General features: G+C 28.7%; 2 protein-coding genes across 2 annotated transcripts in view; both read right to left on the bottom strand.

Moving 5' to 3' along the window:
- The window catches only part of LOC122504988, a 47,550-nt gene extending 27,400 nt beyond the window's left edge, over positions 1-20,150 (bottom strand). The window contains exon 1 of the mRNA XM_043616379.1: positions 19,841-20,150. The gene's annotated coding sequence lies outside the window, so the exon portion shown is untranslated. The remainder of the gene's footprint in view (positions 1-19,840) is intronic.
- On the bottom strand, positions 11,821-14,984 carry LOC122504989. Its single transcript, XM_043616381.1, has 2 exons — positions 14,657-14,984; positions 11,821-12,806 (listed from the first exon to the last, which is right to left on the bottom strand). Exons 1-2 carry the CDS (start codon positions 14,793-14,795, stop codon positions 12,232-12,234), a joined length of 714 nt encoding a protein of 237 aa, XP_043472316.1. The 5' UTR covers positions 14,796-14,984; the 3' UTR covers positions 11,821-12,231.
- Positions 20,151-20,609: the final 459 nt, after the last annotated feature.

Raw genomic sequence — 20,609 nt, 5'->3', positions numbered from 1 at the left:
CTTGATGTGATTAGAATGAATTCAACAGATATAGCGAGTGTAATTACCAAGCATCGTATTTTGATTACATATTATTACATTCTTGGAAAAAAAAGTATCATGTGGGACAGACACGACAATCGTCAAAAGCCCCACCTTTCTTTACATCCTGTCAATTTGCCCATCGACGTATCTTTTAATTTTTTTCTCCATCTTCTTTTTTTTTCAAGTTTGCAAACCACCCGTTTCTCAGACATCGCTTCTTGGACCTCAGGTTTTTCAAACACGGAGTAATCACGGGAAAGGTTGATTTCCGCAAGGAGGCTCTCCTCAATTCTGCGAATTCGTCCCCACAAGCCTAATGTCGACGACACACAAAGAAACGCATTGTGTCCCTAATATAACGGAACAGGCCAACAGTCATTGTCCAGAGGACGTAAAAGCTCTCTCCTTCGTCCATCCTCTTATAATATCGTCTAAAATTCAAAATTGCACCCCTCATATATAGAGGAAGGCAAAAATAAAAATGCGAGTGAAAGGAAGAAGAAAGATTGGAAATATTATACACAGACCATCCGAAAAAGGTTTTAAGAAAGAAGATTTTCCTAGAAACTTAGGATGGGTCTATTTACCTGATTAAAGACAAAAGGCAGATGACAAGCTTTTTACCCTGTCAAATCATAAACGCTTAAATTTAAAATTTTAATACATACTCAAAAAAGGGGGACTAAAAATACTAACTAAAAAAAAACCTATAAGAAAATTACACGTTTGCCATATATCTTAGAGTTGATTCTATCCTACAATTTTTTTTCCTCCACTTCATGATTACTAAATCACTGTTTCATTTCACATTCTTGGTAATACCATTAATCCGAGTATCCGACACGGTTCATTTTATCTTATTTCTTATATACAAGTTGGTAAATATTGTTTCTTGTATATAAAACACCTACGGATTTTGATCCGCTTTTTCGCAATTATTACATCCACTCATTCGTGCAATATACTATTAGCAATTTCTGAGAATTTTGACTCATTTTCAATATCAGACTAATAAATATTGTTTAAAATGGTCGAGGCTGAAACGAGTCTTTGGTGTTATGGAGAAAGGGGTCGATATGATAATCAGAAAAGGCAGTCCCCTGGGTCTCAATCACTATAAAAGTCATTCTTAGTGTGAATATAGATTCTGAATTTCAAAGAATTTTATATTCAACAATGTTAAAAAGGGCGTACAGACAGAAAAAATTTAAAACGATTCCCATTTGCGATAAGCAACAAAAATATCGTAAAATTTCAAACTATTAACAGGGTAGCCACGCTTTTGCTCATTTCAAATTCCCTGACTTTTCCAGGATAAAAAATTGTTATAAAACATGAAGAAACCGATTGCTCCGAGTCGAAGACTCGGAGTGATCGATTTCTTCATGTTTTATAACAATTAAAAATGACCGACTGCTAAAATAATTATTTTATATTATAAGAATATTGTTACTGTAACTTATTTAAAATTACATCACTTCAATTCAATTACTGTTTTCCAGAACTGTTCCGGATCTTAAAAGAGCACTTTCAGCATTGATTTTAAATGGTAAAAGCGCCCTTTTAAGATTCGGAGCCTCAAGTTTTAACCAAAATTCTTCTTTAAATTAATAAAATTTGCGCAATTTTCAGTTCAAAGTATGAAAAATTCAACAATTCAAAGATTACAATTTGAAACCTTTTTAAAATTCAATTCAATTTTAATAAAATTCCCTGACATTTTCAGGTTTTCCAGATAGCATGGCAACCCTGTTATTAAAATAGTGATAAACATTAAACAATTTTTTAATCAATTTATCTCAACAAAAAAAAGAATCTAAACGATGTTAATCATTTTGAAATTACATCCTACCGGTTGTGAATATAATCGATCTGCAAAAACGAATAACAAATGGCGATAACACCTCCGTGAAAATAACTGCTTGCAAGAGCGTTCTCAATTTACACGTTAACGAGAAATTTTACTCGGTTACCACCACAACACTTCGGTTGATGCATGTGTAGTATATATAAAAAAGGGGTGCGCCTAAGATGCTCTGTACTCAAAAAACGTTTTCCATGCCTTCACATGGATAAGAAGATATAAATTACATTTATACCTGAGGCCCACGCCTACGCACGTGACTTATAACTTTTATATACAAGCGCATGCATGAAGCCTTACCTTCACGAGTTCTAAATAGGTACGCTGAAAATGGAATGCATCCATTTCGGGGAAATTCGATTATATACACCAAGAATCGAGCGCAGAGAGCGGCTGTTACAAGAATACCAAAAAAAAAACAACCCCGCAGACTTCACGTATATAAATTATAACCAGGGGCGTTTCCGATTATTTGGCAAACCCCTCTATGTGTGTGAATGTGTGAGTGTGTATCGAATTTACGATGATGACCCAATGGGAAGTAAACGATTGGTTCAATAATGGGCCATGCTTGGCGAACTCCGTTCCATTATTGGAACATTAATGGCAACCATCATTGGACCACCAATGGTTTAAACTTGGGATGATCACGCTACTGCCAATGATCGGTAGCCAAGCATCGGGCCAATATTAGTTGCCAAGGAATTGCCAAGAAAACAAAATCGATTTTTAAAAGCTTGATTTTTTATTGGCAGCCAACAAAAAACCAAGGTTTTGAAAATTGATTTTTTTTAATTATTAATTAAAATTTATTTTCAAAAAATATATTTTTCAAAAATTAATTTTAAAAAAATATATTTTTCAAAAATATATATTTTTTTAAATTAATAGAACATATTAATTTAATTTGTCACCTCTGGTAAAACAAAGATGAAAGACTGATAAATTCCCTCACTTTATATCTTACAGTGGAGGGATAACTGTGAATGTCTTTGCGAGAGAGGAGCAGGTACTTATATAGAGCCAGTGAAACAGGTCACAAGCGAGAAGAAATCACTAGCATGCACTCTGGCGGCGCTTGTCGGAAGTGGCGCAACGTTGGTTGCCAAGCGCTGTGTCGATAACGTCAGGATATGCATGCGCGCCAGAAAACAGTTCCGACAAGCGCCGCCAGAGTGCATGCTAGTGATTTTTTCTCGCTTGTGACCTGTTTCACTGGCTCTATATAAGTACCTGCTCCTCTCTCGCAAAGACATTCACAGTTATCCCTCCACTGTAAGATATAAAGTGAGGGAATTTATCAGTCTTTCATCTTTGTTTTACCAGAGGTGACAAATTAAATTAATATGTTCTATTAATTTAAAAAAATATATATTTTTAAAAAATAAATTTTTGAAAAATATATTTTTAAAAAATAAATTTTAATTAATAATTAAAAAAAACCAATTTTTAAAACCTTGGTTTTTTGTTGGCTGCCAATAAAAAATCAAGCTTTTGAAAATCGATTTTGTTTCCTTGGCAATTCCTTGGCAACTAATATTGGCCCGATGCTTGGCTACCGATCATTGGCAGTAGCGTGATCATCCCAAGTTTAAACCATTGGTGGTCCAATGATGGTTGCCATTAATGTTCCAATAATGGAACGGAGTTCGCCAAGCATGGCCCATTATTGAACCAATCGTTAACATTGGCAACTTCCCGTTGGGGAGAAATCGTTTTCGAACATTTTTCGGGAAAAAAAAGGAAATACAACTTCCTAAACGTGCGATTTACTCCGACAGACTGAAATTCTAATTAAATAGTTAATTTTATCTAATTTCAATTTTTTACATAAATAAAATAATCCTGAGTTTTTGCAAGTCACTTATTGTTTTTTTTTCAACTCCCTGCGCTTTACTAAATTATCAAAAGTGATTCCACAAAATGCTCAATATACCTGGAATCATCTACAAAAACAAATTCTCGAGAACTTTACATCACGAGTCGCGTATATATAAACGAACCACCTGTAGAGTATATTCCCAAAGACATCACTGTACATGGGTGCACGACCGAGACGCTCGACAACTCTCGTATAATTTACTTACTCGCAGAACAAACTTTCGTGGAAGAGATTATTAAATTCACAAAGGAGAACAACTTTGGCGCCACTATTTATAAAAAATCCTAAATATTCCTCTTTTTTTCTTCTCTAAAAAACTCCTTCATAAAAAAGTATAAAAAGACTTTTTATCAGTTATGACAATATAACGGTTTTATCATTGTTCATCAGCTGCTTGTGTAATCTCATATAATATTGGAGAAGAAAAAAAAATGAGAATGTAAAATGCTTTTATGACAAGGATTTACCACAGCAGAGAGTATATAAAGTTATAAATTTTCAGGGTTTTGCACTCGAGGTTATCATGTCCTTACTATATTTGGAGTACTTTATTTTTAGAAATGAAACACATGATTAACACCCAGGTGTTATAATTACATGTTACATAAATGCTCGCATAAATGACAAGCCAATATAGTACAACAGTTTTTACAAGATAAAGAAGTGAAAGCCAGTGACTGATTAGATCTCTGACCACAGATGCTATTGGAATGACCCTCGTAAATCTATACTGACAGTAAAAAACTTGTCAGGCGAAGAAGATGAAAAAAAACACAGCTGATGTATTCACTAGATGAATAATTTACTAATGTAGACAAACTAGAGTTTCAGGAAGTAGTTTATTCAAATGAACAAGTCTTTTATTAGAAGCATGCTCATTTGTGATAATTTTCATCCGATGCACTCTAATCCGGTGATTTCATTTCTGAAAAATTAACTTCTTTCACTGCAAAAAAGAAGTGTCCTAGTTCAATGGACTTTAAATTTAAATTATGCTCTTTAAAGTTAGCGGTGCATAAAAGTTCTTCCAACTTCACGCCAGAAATTTTTAACAGTTGTTGATAAAAAATGTTTAACAAGTAAAAAACAAATCCTCCAATTTTCAGAGATTGGTAGTAATCAGATTATCCTACACGGAGAGACCGAGATTACTAATTTTTGTATAAAATCACACTAGAATTTACTATATTCACATTGCAACCACCGGAAATAAGGGGACTTTTTGTATTTTTTACTATTTTCTACACTAAGTCACTAATCCCGACAAATGTTCACCAAATTAGCAAAGTTTCTTACTATTTCGTCCAATAGTTCCAAACAACTGTAGTAAACTCAGAAGTATTGTGCACGTAAAATTACTATAGTCGTTGTAAATGCAGAAAGAAAGAGTGAAAAGAAAAAATACGGATTTTTGTCGCCGGTTTCCCGTCAATTCTTGACTAGTGGAGGTAAACTGGAAGGATTTTTACATACACAGACACACACACTCACACACTTATATATTTGTTGTTGGATAAATATTTGAAGACACACACATGTTTATTTCACTTATATGTATAGACGCGGTTAATTAATACACTAATACACAACTGCACGCACGACAACGAATTTCACTGAAAGTATACATCTTTGTTTCCTTATATATTGAATGATGAAAATTTACAGCACTTACGAGAAAGCAGTTTACTTTTAACAACTTATTATAAGACATACTTCTTGGGACAGGAATAAATGCAAAATTTATTAATTTATAATGGTCAATTTCTGAGATACCGAACGACCTACGTTTCACTTTATATTTAATTATTGTAGATAATATCCAAATTTATTTTACATACGCGAAACATAGTCACTGTCAATGATCGGAAGGCATCGGCTCATTTACGGAGATTGACGAGGTTAGCAACCAATAGAAATACAGGCGCCATATGACTGCACTCGCTAGCCACACTTGCTCACCAAAAATTACTACAGTGGATAGAAGATTTTAGTGGAAAATGTTTTCATTTGTCAGATTTTGTCTAATTAAATTAGAGAAAACTATAATCAATTTTCGCTACATTTACAACTCTTACACAAAATATTAAAACTTGCTATTTCAATGTAGCAAATTTATCTATTTCTTTTGTAAATTTATCTAATTCTGTAGTACATTATGCTAAAAGTCCCCTTATTTCCGGTCATTGCAACCGTTTTTAGTAATTTTTACGAATGTGGGTCTCTCCGTGTACAACCCCCTTGTATAAATCTTACAGTAAAGTTAATTTAAATAATAAGAAAAAATTTCGATTCTCTTGAATTAGAATCGCCTAGAGGATTTCTTTCCTTTTTCTTTTATCATCGAGTGTTATTAAAATTGCATTCCTGGAGAAGTGCCTCGAGTATCGTATAATCTGAACACCTGGCCAATCGACCGAAAACCGACAAGTCAAACCCTAGAGTCTAGACTTGAGACGAGTGCCTGTATATATGTGAGAATCGAGAAGAAGAGTGCTCCAAAGATCCGAAGAATTCTAACATACATATAGTATAGCAATTTAGCAGGGAACCAAGAGCCGCAGGGTGAGCCAGTTGGCTCGGCCGTGTGGGTCGTGTTCTCGAACGTATGGTTGTTTGAGAAAAAGAGAGGAGAAAGAAAGAAGGAAGAGCAACGGCTTCAACATATAGTTCGAGAACAAAATTTTTGGGAGGGTTGCAGGAGCAGGAGGTTTAAGTTCTTGGAAAAAAAGTTGCTCTTACAGTATATGTATAAGAGAGGGGAATGCCAGGCCCTCTCTCACTCTTTCTTTCTACTCTCGCGGGAATAGGAAAAGGGTGGTAAACTCACACGCGTGGAAACGATCACATATGTGATTCCTGGAAATATACTAACATACATACCACACACTCCCTGGGTGCGAGATTGTGGTTCATAGGCGTGGCGAAGAACTTGGCTTCGTGAAACACACGACCTAAAATATAAGAGGTCCCAGACCTTTCCTCTCAAAACTATACTTTCTACGGTGGAATGAGTATTCGTCGTTATTAAAAGCTGCACACAAAAGACAAGAAAAGAAGGGTGTCGAGAATTGACGCTCCCTCCTAATAACAATGTCTCAAGTCTACCATCTCAACTATACTTTTTACATACTCCGAAAAGTCAAAATTACAAAATTATACTCTATTCAATAATTTAAACTCGAATTTTCAGTTATACATAGCACAGTTCCGCTGAGGAAATCAAATTAAGACAAAAAACAAATCAAAAGTATTGCGAAGGAACAATTTTAATTCGCTTTTTGTCTAGAAGAACTGAGTATAAAAAAATTATTTTGATTTTTAATTTAAAAATAATCCAATCAGGAAATTGTTCTAATTACATGCAATTTGAAAATAAATGAAACATCATCACTAATAATCAAGCTTTAATTTCATATGATTATTTTCATTATTAAACACAGAAATAGAAGTAGTATTATGCAAACCAGGACTAATTGATTCAGGCCGTTTCCTCTTTATCTTCCCCGCAACAAATGTATAATTATCATGGTGAATTTTTCTCCTTCCCATATAATTCGTATTGTTTGGGACAGAAGCATACACACACTAACGAAAAAAAAAAAAATACCGATAACGATCTTATTCGATTTGAATAATAAGCGCTTCGCTGAAAACCACTTTAATTTCACAATAGATAGCGCAAACTAACTCCGACGTAATCTCAGGTGTACATATACATACAAACCTACCAGCAGTTTATATAGTGATTATGCAACTGTGGTGGAACTTGTTTAACACGCTAGATGTGCATCTACCAAGATATATAATATAATACCAACGCTAACCTAATTTTATGCAGTAAATCTATGCAATGTTACTTGTTATTCCAAGAATTGTTTATATACAAAAAGAAAGAATTTAATTTGTTTAAAAAAAAAAAATTTTAAATTAACTCAAATATTCCTTACTATGATTTGACTTGCTGATTTCCAATTTGCTTCATTATTTAAGTTAATGATTATTAGAAATTAAACTTTGAAATTGGAAATTGTCAAATAGAATTAAATTGAATCATGAAAACTTTTCGATGGAAATTTTTTGATTTCAGTTTTATAGGTTCTTTTGTAAATAGTACAATTTAGAAAAATACAATTGGTTACAAGAGTGCGATGTGTTAAATTTACGCTTCATTGAATCGATGATTCGCGTTTAATTAGATTTTCCTTTTTTCCCTCAAATTCAATGTACGAGAGCTTAGTCACGTTTTCAATGCTTAAAGCTTTGCGCACATTCACTGTAAAGCTATTATTCCATACAACAATGAGATAAAAAAAATTTAATTTCTTTTTATTCGGTTTGATTCAATTTTAATTTGTTTCGTTGAATTATGCCGGTTAATGGTTAAATGTAATTAGTAAAAGTATTTATTGCCCACGTGGGATATTTATGTGAGAAAAAAATTGGAATGATTGAAGGAAAATATTTATTAGTGTGGAATGTATGATCTTTAATCGAACTTAACTTATAAGCTGTATTGCCATTTAAATAAATTGCGATTTAAACAAAATTTAATTTTTTGAAATTTAATTACTTATAAAAATTTACACTGCAGTGCTTACAAAATTTAATTTTTTGAAATTTAATTACTTATAAAAATTTACACTGCAGTGCTTCTAATATTAAAATATTTTCTAATATATTAATATTTCAAATTTTATAACTGAAATTCAATTTTAAATCCATTCTTATTAGAAGGTTTCACGAGAATTCAATTATCTAAATAGGAAAATAATGAATTTAATAAGTAATTGAATATTTTATCAAATTGAATTATTATAAAGAACTTTATCAAAATTTTATAAAATAATTGAATTCTTGCGACGATTTGCATTAAATTTTTTTTTTAAATAATTGAATTCTTTTAAGAAATTTCATTAAAATATACTAAATATGGAAAATAATTGAATTTCGACAAATTTTTGAAATTAATAAAATTTCTACGAAGAAGGTTTTAACATTTTTTTTAAATAATTCAATTTTTTCAAGAAATTCAATTAAAAATGTATGGAAAATAATTATTAAATTCTAATAAACAAATTATATCAAGATTTTTTTTTAATAATACAATTACTTTGAAGAATTTTAATAAAATTTTTAAGAATAATTGCATTTTACGAGAAATTTATTTCAAATTATATTAAAAATAATTGAAATTCTGCGAATGAGTTTTATTACTTTTGTGAAAATAATTGAATTTTTGCAACGATTTGTATTACATTTTTTTAAAATAATTGAATTTCTGAAAAGAATTTTGTTACTTATGAAAATAATTGAATTTTATGAAAATTGTGTTTTAAATAATTGAATTCCTTTGAAGAGTTTTAATAAGACTTTTAAAAATAATTGCATTTGTCGAGAAATTATTTTTAAAAGTCTTATTAAAAATAATTACAATTTATTCTGCGAATGAATTTTATTAGTTGTGAAAATAATTGAATTTTGCAACGAATATTATTAAAATTTTTAAAAATAATTTAATTTCTGAGAAGAATTTTATTATTTATAAAAATAAATGAATTTTTTTTAAGAATTCAATTGAAATTTTTCAAAACAATTGAATTCCTAACAAAAATTTTATTATTTATAAAAATATAATTGAATTTTATAAAAATTGTGTTTTAAATAATTGAATTCCTTTGAAGAATTTCATTATTCATAAAAATAATTGAATTTCTGAGAAGAATTTTATTATTCGTAAAAATAATTGAATTTTATGAAAATTGTGTTATAAATAATTGAATTTTTTTTGAAATTTTTGTTATTCATAAAAATAATTGAATTTCTGCAAAGAATTTTATTAAATTTTTTAAAATTAATTTAATTTCTGAGAAGAATTTTATTATTTATAAAAATAATTGAATTCCTGCGAGAAGAATTTTATCATTCATAAAAATAATTGAATTTCTGCAAAGAATTTTATTTTAAATTTTTTTAATAATTTAATTCCTGAGACGAATTTTACTATATTCATAAAAATCATTGAATTTTTTTATGAAAATTGTGTTATAAATAATTGAATTTTTATGAAAATTTTATTATTGATGAAAATAATTGAATGTTTGCAAAGAATTTTATAAATTTCTTTCTAAATTATTGAATTCTTTGAGAAATTTTTTATTAAAATTGTATATGGAAAATAATTGAATTTCCAAAAGTTTTAAATAATTGAATTCCTTTGAAGAATTTTAATAAGATTTTTATAAATAATTGCATTTTTCGAAAAATTATTTTCAAATTATATTAAAAATAATTGGAATTCAGCGAATTAGAATTATTAGTTATGAAAATAATTGAATTTTACAACGAATTGTATTACAATTTTTAAAAATAATTGTATTTTATGAAAACTGAGTTTTAAATAATTGAATTCTTATGAAAATTTTATTACCGATGATAATAATTGACTGTTGGAAAAGAATTTTATTAAATTCTTTTTAAATAATTGAATTTAAGAAATTTTTTATTAAAATTGTAGATATTGAAAATAATTGAATTTCGAAACATTTTTGAAAATAGTTGAATTTTTTGTAAGAATTCTATTGAAATTTTTGAGAATTATTGATAATTTTCTTATTCCAACTATTAGCGGATTTGAAGCAATGCAAATTCGCAATTAACAATAAAAAATAGTAGCTTTTAGTGTCCCAAAATGGAACATAGTTGTTCTAAGGATATCAAATTGAGACAAAAAACGAATCAAAAGTGTTGCGAAGCAACATTTTTGCTTCATTTTTTGTCTCAATTTGATATTCTGAGAAAAAAGTATCCAAATATTAGCAAATCGTAAAAAAAAGGTTTTAGTAGATGAGTACGAAGCCTGAAAAAAATGAAAACATCGATTCCTAATTTCTCTACTAAAAACAACTTCCTAAACAACAAAACTATGAACCTTAATTGGCGAAAAATTAGTGACTAGAAAATCGACAAGTTTCTCAAATAAATTCTTCATGAAAAAGAGATTCCGCATGAGTCGATCTTGATCGTTGAGAGAAGAGTGGATTGTGATTCGATCGACTTTCACGACGGGACTACTAATTACGACGTTGATTGCCTCCCCTCTTTTCGAAGGGCCTCTTTTTGGACATGTTTAATTCCAAGGAAGGACATAAAGAAGCAACAAGGCGCCCTCGTGCTTTCAGTCGTTCAAAAAAAAAAAAAAGTTAAATTAATTCCTCAATCCAGACAACTCTTTTATTTTCGTCTAGCGGCCCATCGAGAGAAAGAGCAGAGAGTATGAGCAGCTGCTTCTCAGAAGGATCTTCCTCTCTCAGTCGGTAATCTCGCGCAGAGAGAGAGAGAGCGGCGGTAAAACCATTCCTTATTTCTATCCTTTTTATTATTTTACTGATTTCTGCCCACCGGCGGTTATCCTCCGAGTTGCAATTCGTCTGCGCCTTTATGTCTTCGAATTATATAGACACGATCGCAATTATTCCATTGGATCGATCGATTTTAACTGCCTTACGATTCAAAAACCAACTCTGTAATTCAATCTCGATGCTAAGCTGATTATTACCTGGGCATTTAATATTAAACCGAGGGTTGCATTTTTCTAAAATCAAATTTCCATTTATAATATTCCCCTTTTTGTATAAACAAAAAAAAAGAGCTCTTATTTTTTCCAAAGCAAAAAATTGCTTTATAAATACAAAAAAACTCGCTAATCACTATTCCAGGATTAAAAGATATGCATATATAGCTTTAATGCAATCTGATCTGATTTCCAGTGACTCTTGTCGAGGTGATTGCCTCGCGAGTAATGTCACTTTCCACAAACGTTATCTCTCATGCTGAGGTTAGAATTTCTTATCATCACTGATATAATTCGTGTCAATATTTTACTTCATCAATTCGAAGAATTTCAACGTTTCCCTAAAGCGTGAAAATAAACAGGGAAAAAATCACCGAAAAAAAATTATAAAGAAAATCCATTAAAACAAAACTCATAATGTAGAATATTTCTTTATTTCTCTATTCTAGATCGTATTTCCATTTTTACAAAAATGTACATTGTTGAAGAAAATTGAAAAAATAAATTGAAAACAAAATTGAAGAATAATTGGAAAAAAATACATTTTTTTCTCTAAATAATATAACAAATAATTAATGATTATTTTTTTCAAAATAAATTCTAAGTAAAGAGATTTTTGAAGACATTCGGCAATCGAGACGCACAAACCGCTGCTTTGTAAATAGGCCACTTTTGAAAGCAATGCAAAGTTCATTCAGAGGTTAAAAGAGTCAACAATGAGTACGAGAATATAATAATTCATATTCCGTTGTTTGTCTAGCAGTGGAATGTATAAACCAAAGAATGCAATTTAGAAATTATTGCAAAAATGAAAAAGAGAATTTAACTCAAAAATAAAAAAAGAGAATTTAATTTAAAAATACAAAAAAATTACTGCACTTGATAAATTTCTCATTTCTTATCAGCGGATATAATAAGATTCATAATATCCATTCGAACTTTCATTTTATTTGAAACTTTTCTCAAGCTGGGTAGAATGCTCATGACAAAATGATAATCATCGTCCTCAACGATATCACTCGGTTTTTGCTTTATTGGTGACATATCCTCTGGTTCTAATTTAATTTCAGCAATTTTCGCCGTTCTCTTTCTACTGGGCTCATTTTCGGTGCAAACGTACGCCATTGGATCGGAGAGAATGGAAAGTTTTCTTGGTACAATTTGAAAATTTCCAAATGTATAAGGAATATCATTGACTGCAATTTGTGTATCCTTTTCAGGTGAGGGCGATTGCTTTGAGAGGAAGGTGTCAGTCTCTTCAATCATTTCCTCAATGATCTCATCGTCCTCTGTCTCGTCGATGAAACTTTTTCTTGCATCCATTGTGTCTTTGAGAAATAGCATCTTATCGAAATACGGCCATTTTGATACGTATGGTTCAGATTCGGTGGAGAGTTTCAGAATTTTTCTCATTTCCCTCCTGAATGTGTCTCGTACACAGGCCCATTTTTTCTTTAATTCCTCATCTAAAAATGTAATTTTTTTTTATCAATTTTCGTATTTTATTTTTCCATTAAATTAATTAAACGCAGTAAATTGAATTAAAAATGGAAGAATTGTCGAAAAATGGAATGACGAACAGTTTTATAAACTTTTCTTTAAATTTATTTTTAAATAATTTGTTTAAATTAACAGGGTGGTCACAATTTTCAGTTTATCAATAATTTCTCTGCCATTTCATAGACAATTTACTAACAATAAAATTATTTTCCCTGACAAAATTATTTTTACATGAAAAATGATGTAATGAGTAAAATTTATGAATTTTAATAATTTCTAAAAGTTATAATTATAACGTGAATTCAATTATTTTCTACAATTTTCAATAAATATATTTTCAATAAATATATTTTTTAAAATTAAAATATTTTCAAAAAATTAATAGAAAAATTCTTACAATTAATTTTTCTAAAAATATTTTTCAATAATATTTGAAAGCTAGTTTTTTGAATATAATTGAATTTCTAAGAATTTTTGAATAATTTAAAAAAATTAATTTTTTGATGAATTTTAATTAAAAGTTTTTAACATGATTTTTTTCTCCAAAATGTTAAAAATAATTCTAAAATATTATTTTTTGTGTGCATTTGAATTTTCGGAAATATGTATCTGAAAATATTGTATTTTAAAAAAATTAGAAGCTAATTTTCATTTATTTTCGTTTTTAAATTTTATACATTTAAAGATTTTTCATTAACATTTTTAATAATTCAATTATTTTCAAAATTTTCAATTAAAATTCTGAAAAAGTTGCTTCTCCAAAATTCTAACAAAATACATGAAAAGAATTAATTATTTTCAATTAAATTTTAGAAAATTTCAATTAATTCAAAAAGATTTTTATTACAGATATATTTGAAAAATTTAGGTAGTTATATCTTAAAAAAAGTGATTGAAAAATAATTTTTGAAATATTTGTTTATATTTATTTTTCGCAGTTTAAAAATCGATATAAGTTGCATTTTATACTAAAAAATGTTGTTTTGTTGCAATATTTGAAAATAAGTCGAAAAAAATCTTAATTTCCCTGACAACAATTTTTTTTCGTCATTTCCCTAACTTCACTGATAAAAATTTTGTTTTTCCGACATTTCCCTGACTTTACTGACATGTGGCCACCCATTTTTTAAATTAAAAATATTTAATTATTTTAATTAATTTAAAAAAATAAATAAAATATTTAGCGTATAGTTTTGTAATTTCTTTTGTTGTCTTTAATGTATATTTATACCTCACTTTCTACAAATATAAACAAATATTATTTGTTTACATTCCAGTACACTTTAAAACATGTCAGAAGTCACTTTTTCAACGTTGGAATTTGTAAGTTTAAAACGTTTAAAATTTTTGCAAATTGCTGCAATAAATAAGGTTATGTTACCTCCTCCGACATTCTAAATAATCTAAATATTCTAAACACTGTAAACTCACAGAATGTGACGCATATTCTAAAGAGTAAAATTCAGTAACAAGTGTTTTCGACTCTGACATTATTTTACGTGCAAACACCAAATTATTTTAACTTGAAACAGAAAATTAAAAACCATTTATCAATAAAAATTCACAGTACACTTTCAGTAGAAATATTACTCGACAGTGACAAATTTTTCCCACAATTACTTTCAACAGATTTTGATAAAACAATAAAGTAAACGAAAAATATTTTTCAATTCTTCCATAAGTAATTTACAATTTTCACGAATTTCCCCGACTTTCCTCACTGAGGAATATTAAAATTGAGGTTATGTTGATAAAATCAAAAGAGAATGTACTTGAGAAAAGCAATTCTACACTGTAATGTTTCATAATGGCTTACCCGTCATACGAAACTCGGTGGCTAGTTCAATCCAAGCTTGTTGCTTTTGCAGACCACTACGATAATCTACATGCTTGTGATTCCAGATAATGGGCCGTTCATACATCATACGTATAAGCTTATCCTTGTTGATTGACATTTTTGATATTCAAATTTCCTTATAATTCACTTTTTTCAACAATATAAACTGATTTTTATCTCTCTATAGTTTCAGGAATATTTGTTTCGCGGCGTCTATTTTCTGACACGTATACCGTGAAAGAATTTACGTCAGAACGTTTTCTACTGTGGCGTTTGGCGTCGTTGAAGCCAGGATCCGTATGCGAGCCGACGCAATCCGAATGTCTACGGCTAGACCCGACGTTTTACGGTCTCGTTCGAGAAGCCTCGAGTTGTCCCGAATCACGTGTACATCCACAGCAGACAACAAACGGGTTATAATATTATGCGTTACAGACAGAATTCTCTCTCTTACGTTCTTACGGAAGTTTACATATTCATTGATTGCATTCTCGATCATGTAAATTATTATGAAAAAAATATTTATATATTTACCACTTATTTAGCAGAGAAAAAAACTAGTTTTACTCTCCATTTCTAGTTATTTAAATCAATGACTGACTTTTTGCACTTTAAAAATTACCAACTAAAAAAAGTTATAACTTTTTTTAGTAAACATAATTTTTTTCTTCTGGTAAATTAGTAAATTTCAACTATAATTTTGAAAGCAAAACGTCACTGATTCAAAACTTTAAAATTTTTATTTATTAATAACTAATAATTCAGATTTAGAAAGTATATGCTTTTGATAGAATACTAAAAGGGTAATATTGCAAATAAATACTGTTTTGTATTTCTCTTTATTCTTTTGCTATTAAGTGGAACCTATTAAAGGTGTATAGCTATCGTTCAGAAGTAGATTATTAATTTATTGATTCAAGTGAAAATTTAATGAAGCAATGATTATTTACATTTGTTCGATGCTTCTCTTGGGGGTTTACACAAGAAAGTAAAACAGCTGCCTTTGGATGAAAATTTTCCGAAATCTTTTTAATTTTCTATCGTTAATAAAACACGGTTACAGTATAAGATTACTAAAATGCTGCAGTTAGATTTTTCATTCCAGAAGTTCATCAATAAACTTGCAAAAAATTAAATTATTTTCAAAAGTAATAGAATTCTTTGCCAAAAATTCAATTATTTTTAATACAACTTTAATAACATTATTTTCATGAAAGAATTGAATTTTTAAAAAAATTCTTAATAACATTTTTTGAAAAAATTCAATTATTTTCTGAAATTTTAATAAATCCTTCGAAACAATTCAATTGTTTTTATAAATAGTAAAATTCATTGCAAAAATTACATTATTTTTTATAAAATTCAATTATTTTCTAAAAATTTTAATAAAATTCAAGAATTAAATAATTATAAAGAAAGACGATTATTGTAAAAACTTGAAAAAAATTGTTCATATAAAATTGAATTACTTTGAAAACTTTCAATTAAAATTATTAAAGAAACTTCATTATTTTAAAGAAACTCAAAGAAATTCTTCAAAAGAATTTAATTAAGATTATGAAAAATTTTAATAAAATTCTTCCAAAATTCAATTATTTTCATAAATAATAAAATTCTTTGAAGAAAGAAAAGAATTGAGTTATTTACAAATTTGTTGATAAAATTCTTTATGAGGATTCAATTTAATGAAACATTCAAATATTTAATAAGTTATTAATTTTTCTATTTAAATAATTGAATTCTAATTGAATTTTCTAATAAAAATTTATTAAAAAATGAATTTCAGTTAAAATCTTATGGATAATAATTGAATATTAAAAGTATTATAGCATGAATTTTTATAAATAATTGAATTCTGAAAAGGTTTCAAATTCAAATCTTTGATAATAAAAATTTTAACTAACAATTCTATGAAATTAATTTTTTTCAAAAGGTTTAATTGAAATTTTTTTGAAGATGTTATTTTTTAATAACAAAATTCTTATAATATGAAATAATAATTTTATTAATTTGCCATCTTTGATTATTATAAAACATGAAGAAAGCGATTACTCCGAGTCTTCGACTCGGAGTGATCGATATCTTCATGTTTTATAGTTATGAAAAATTTAATTTCTAGTTTTGAGTAAAATTTTGAGTTCTCTTATTTGACTCAGACTATGTTATATTTTTCTCAGTAATAATTGGTCCGTAAAGTCCGTATTTTTAAATACTTTCACTGATTCTAGCCTTGTGAACGGTTAAACGAGAATTTTACTGAACAAAATTATTTTAATCAAAATTCAGCTAAAAGCAAAAAATTATGCTTCTCCTCCAGGAAAAGTAATTCAAAACCTATTGTTTAGTTCCCCAAGCGAAAAGGCAAACAGTGAATCAAGATTCAACTTCAAAACAAGAAACCACGAAACCAAGAGACCAAGAGTCCAAGGTAGAGGAAAAATTGAAGAACTCACATATTTATATTTAGTCTTATTTATAAATCTAACGACAAAATTCATTCGAGTAGGCAATCGACTCATAAAAATAGAAAGCACATCTTTACATTGTCGTCATCAGTTCTGCACTCGTGGAGGGCATTCCTCTCGATCGCATAACCTAACCTTACCTAACACAACGTAATGCAGGATCGTATACAATATACATGCATATATATATATCTGGAACTTGAATCGCCTAAGAACCTCTCTCCCAACTTATTCGCTATAACGTCGACGTGGCGAATCGAAATTAATGCATCGCTTATATATCGTGGGTCGTTGACTGTTCCTAGAAATCTTACGGTACTCTATTAAAACACGAGTTGCGAGTAATGCAACTTTCGTGCTATAGGCGGAATTTGTTTGCATCCAGTGGCGGATATCGATTGGACTCGTTCCATTTATAACTTGGAAGCCAAGGTCTTCGGCTTTGAGGCCATCACGCTCTTTCTGTAATGCAAGAACCCACATTTCCTCACGCTTTTCATTTCCCGACATATAATTGTCAAATGAAATTCCGAAATTAATATTCATTCCGGATTCTCATATTGTATTCTCCAAAAAAAAAAATCGTGCAACAGAAAGAAACTTTTGAATCTTCGTTCAGATAACAAAAGAATACAATAAGTCTGCTTTCATCAAAATTAAAGCAGGGGGAAGGAATCTTCCATAGTTGCAAATGCTACCTTTCTAAAAAGATTCGAACACCGACTGAATTCAAGAAAAATTGGTTCTTAATACGATCAGAATAATTATTGTTTGGGTCTTTTTGTACACAAGTCTTATCTACACGAAAGTTGTCAAATTTCTTAGCCTTGCATTGAAGGTCAATTTTATTTCAGATACATCTTAAAATAAGATTTGATCTTTTTACTGAAAAATATTCTTACAAAAACGTTATGACAAATTTTTTGTTAATTTATTCAATTTTGTTTCAAAAGAAAAGTTTTGATACAATATAAAAGTACTAGATTTAAATATTTTATATTTATATTTATTATATTTGTATTAACAATTTTTTTTAGAAAAGTATGTGTTAAATTTACCATTCCCTACGATTAAACATATTTTTAAGTTCCACATTGAAAATAGTTATTTAAATTGATCTACAAAGCTATAAACATTCAACTCATCTCAAGGTTCTCGATATGATTTAAAAGCAAGTCAGTGAGTTTAATTATTAATGCCTTTTTCCATTTCTATACTTGATGGAAGTTTAAATTAATCTCGATCATTTATATTGCTGGCTCTTTCAATTCTTTAAATATTTTCATATCCCTTCTTCCTTTTCAACTCACTCAAGTCATTAGTAATAAAACTCCTGCTCGAGTGAATGACCTCTGAAATAAAATTGATCTTCACTGTGTGTTTCAATGCAATTTTTCTTCTATTGTTAAAAATATTTTTAAAAAAATGTTAATGAGTTCATTTTCACATCTAAAAAATAAACCGACTTCAGAATAATATGTAATCTTATGTTTGTAAACAAGAAAATATTTTCAGTTAACACACATTGTTGACTAAAACTGTTTTAAAAGAATCTTGTTTTATTCTTTTGTTTCGACAATAAATATTTTGCTTGTGAAAACAAATATTGAATAATATTTTATTCGGAATAGAAACAATTTAAAAAAATCAAAAATCCTAAATTGAAAGGAGAAAAATCGAACTATTGGATCAAAAGTGAGGACTAACTATAAACAATACGAATAACCAAGATGAAAAAAATTTGTTCTCAAGGAAAGGTAAACTTTAAAAGACTTTTCGTTTCCCTGCCTTGGAAATATTTATACAAAAGATCGTGTATACTCTTTTGCAAAAGGAAGAGGAATTATTACTCTCGTGTGGTCCTCTTTCTTTGCACTCTCAACTACATGTTTCTGTGAAATCCACTTCATCATCTCTCTTTTCTCTTGGAATTACCGTAAAATAAGCATCAGTGTTCCGCTTCTCAAACTTCCAACTTATTTGCAAATTTGTGCTAATACAAAAGCTGTAGATTTTAAATACTCTTTTCTTTCTCCAAATAAAATTATATATATTATTTTTAAAATAATTTACACATGAAAATAGTGACTTAAATTTGAATAAATAAAGGTTCAACTTTTTTTTCAAAATTTCATACCCGAAAGGACTATTATTACAGAGAAATTTCTCTTTATTTTAATAACTGATTTTTGAGATTCTTAGAAGAATAGTCAAAGAGAACAGCTGTGTGTAAAGCACATCTGTAGAAAAAGGAATATGAACAACAAATATATTTCCTCTTGTTGGAAATCACTTTATCATTTATGTGAGAATATGTAAAGCAATCTGTGAATGAATTTCATTGTTTCAATCGAAATAAAAGAATGATTGTTTAAATATGAAACGCAGGAAATTAACTGAGAAGATAATTCACTTCTTATTTACCAAGAACAATGAAAAATGCTACAATATTTCTCAAAATAGATATTAAAAGTTTTTCTCAAAAAAGAATTTTTCAGATTTCTGATTTTCAAAACAAAAGAATTTTTTATTCATGACAATAGAGAATTTTTGACAAGTGTAACATTTATATATAGGGCATTTGTTTACAAAATGCCATTGTTTGTGATACACATGCGAGGCAACAAAACTGAGTCTTGTCAAACAAATATCAGTCATATGAACCCAAATTTATAACTAAAATAATTTCTAAATTCACCTTTTATCTCTCCTTTAATTTTCCAGTTTCAGCTCCAATAAACAAAGGCAAAAAACACTGAGAAATATTCGATATAACGCGTATCCTCCATTTAAAGTTTGGTTTCGCGGATCCGCGAATTTTTTGTTTTAAATAGAATTCACAAGACACTATATTCGATATCTTTAACTTCACGATGAAACTTGTGATATTGCTAACAAGTTCCACAAGGGTAAACACTCGCGCAAGGATTAAATTGTCCTTAAAGTAAATCAACAGGCAAAATTTAATTAAAATGTGGCAAAACGCCAGACGATCGCTCTGGCGTCTCGAGAAAACTAGAGAATTGAGCTCACGCCATTTGTTTTCATTTTATACCGACTGGTGGCGGTAGTGAGAGTTACTTCAACTTTTTAAATCACAACACATTCCTTTTGTAATATCAAATATTTTCAAAAAAAAGTTTATTCAAATTCTGTGTAAAATCGATTTTTTACTTGACTTATTTTCTCAATATTTTAATTAATTACAATCGAATTTTGTTTTATGAAAATTAAAAATGTTTATCCCACTATCTTTTTTGTTTATGTTATTTTTATGTTTTCTATACCTTTCATGTTCAGTAATTTTGTAACTAATTTTATCAAAAAAAGAACTGTGTTATGATTTTTCAAATTCATAAATTTTTTCAAAGTTTCTAAGTTTTTAAAAATTTTAATTTGAAAATCTCTTGAAATTTAATTATTTCTAAAAATTCAAACAATAACACTTCTAATATTCAATTATTGTA

This window comes from Leptopilina heterotoma, unplaced genomic scaffold (genome assembly GCF_015476425.1).
Source record: "Leptopilina heterotoma isolate Lh14 unplaced genomic scaffold, ASM1547642v1 Lhet_329, whole genome shotgun sequence".
In the NCBI taxonomy this organism is placed as follows: domain Eukaryota; kingdom Metazoa; phylum Arthropoda; class Insecta; order Hymenoptera; family Figitidae; genus Leptopilina; species Leptopilina heterotoma.
Note: the sequence above shows the minus strand (reverse complement) of the source record. Positions and strands in the feature narration are given on the sequence as shown.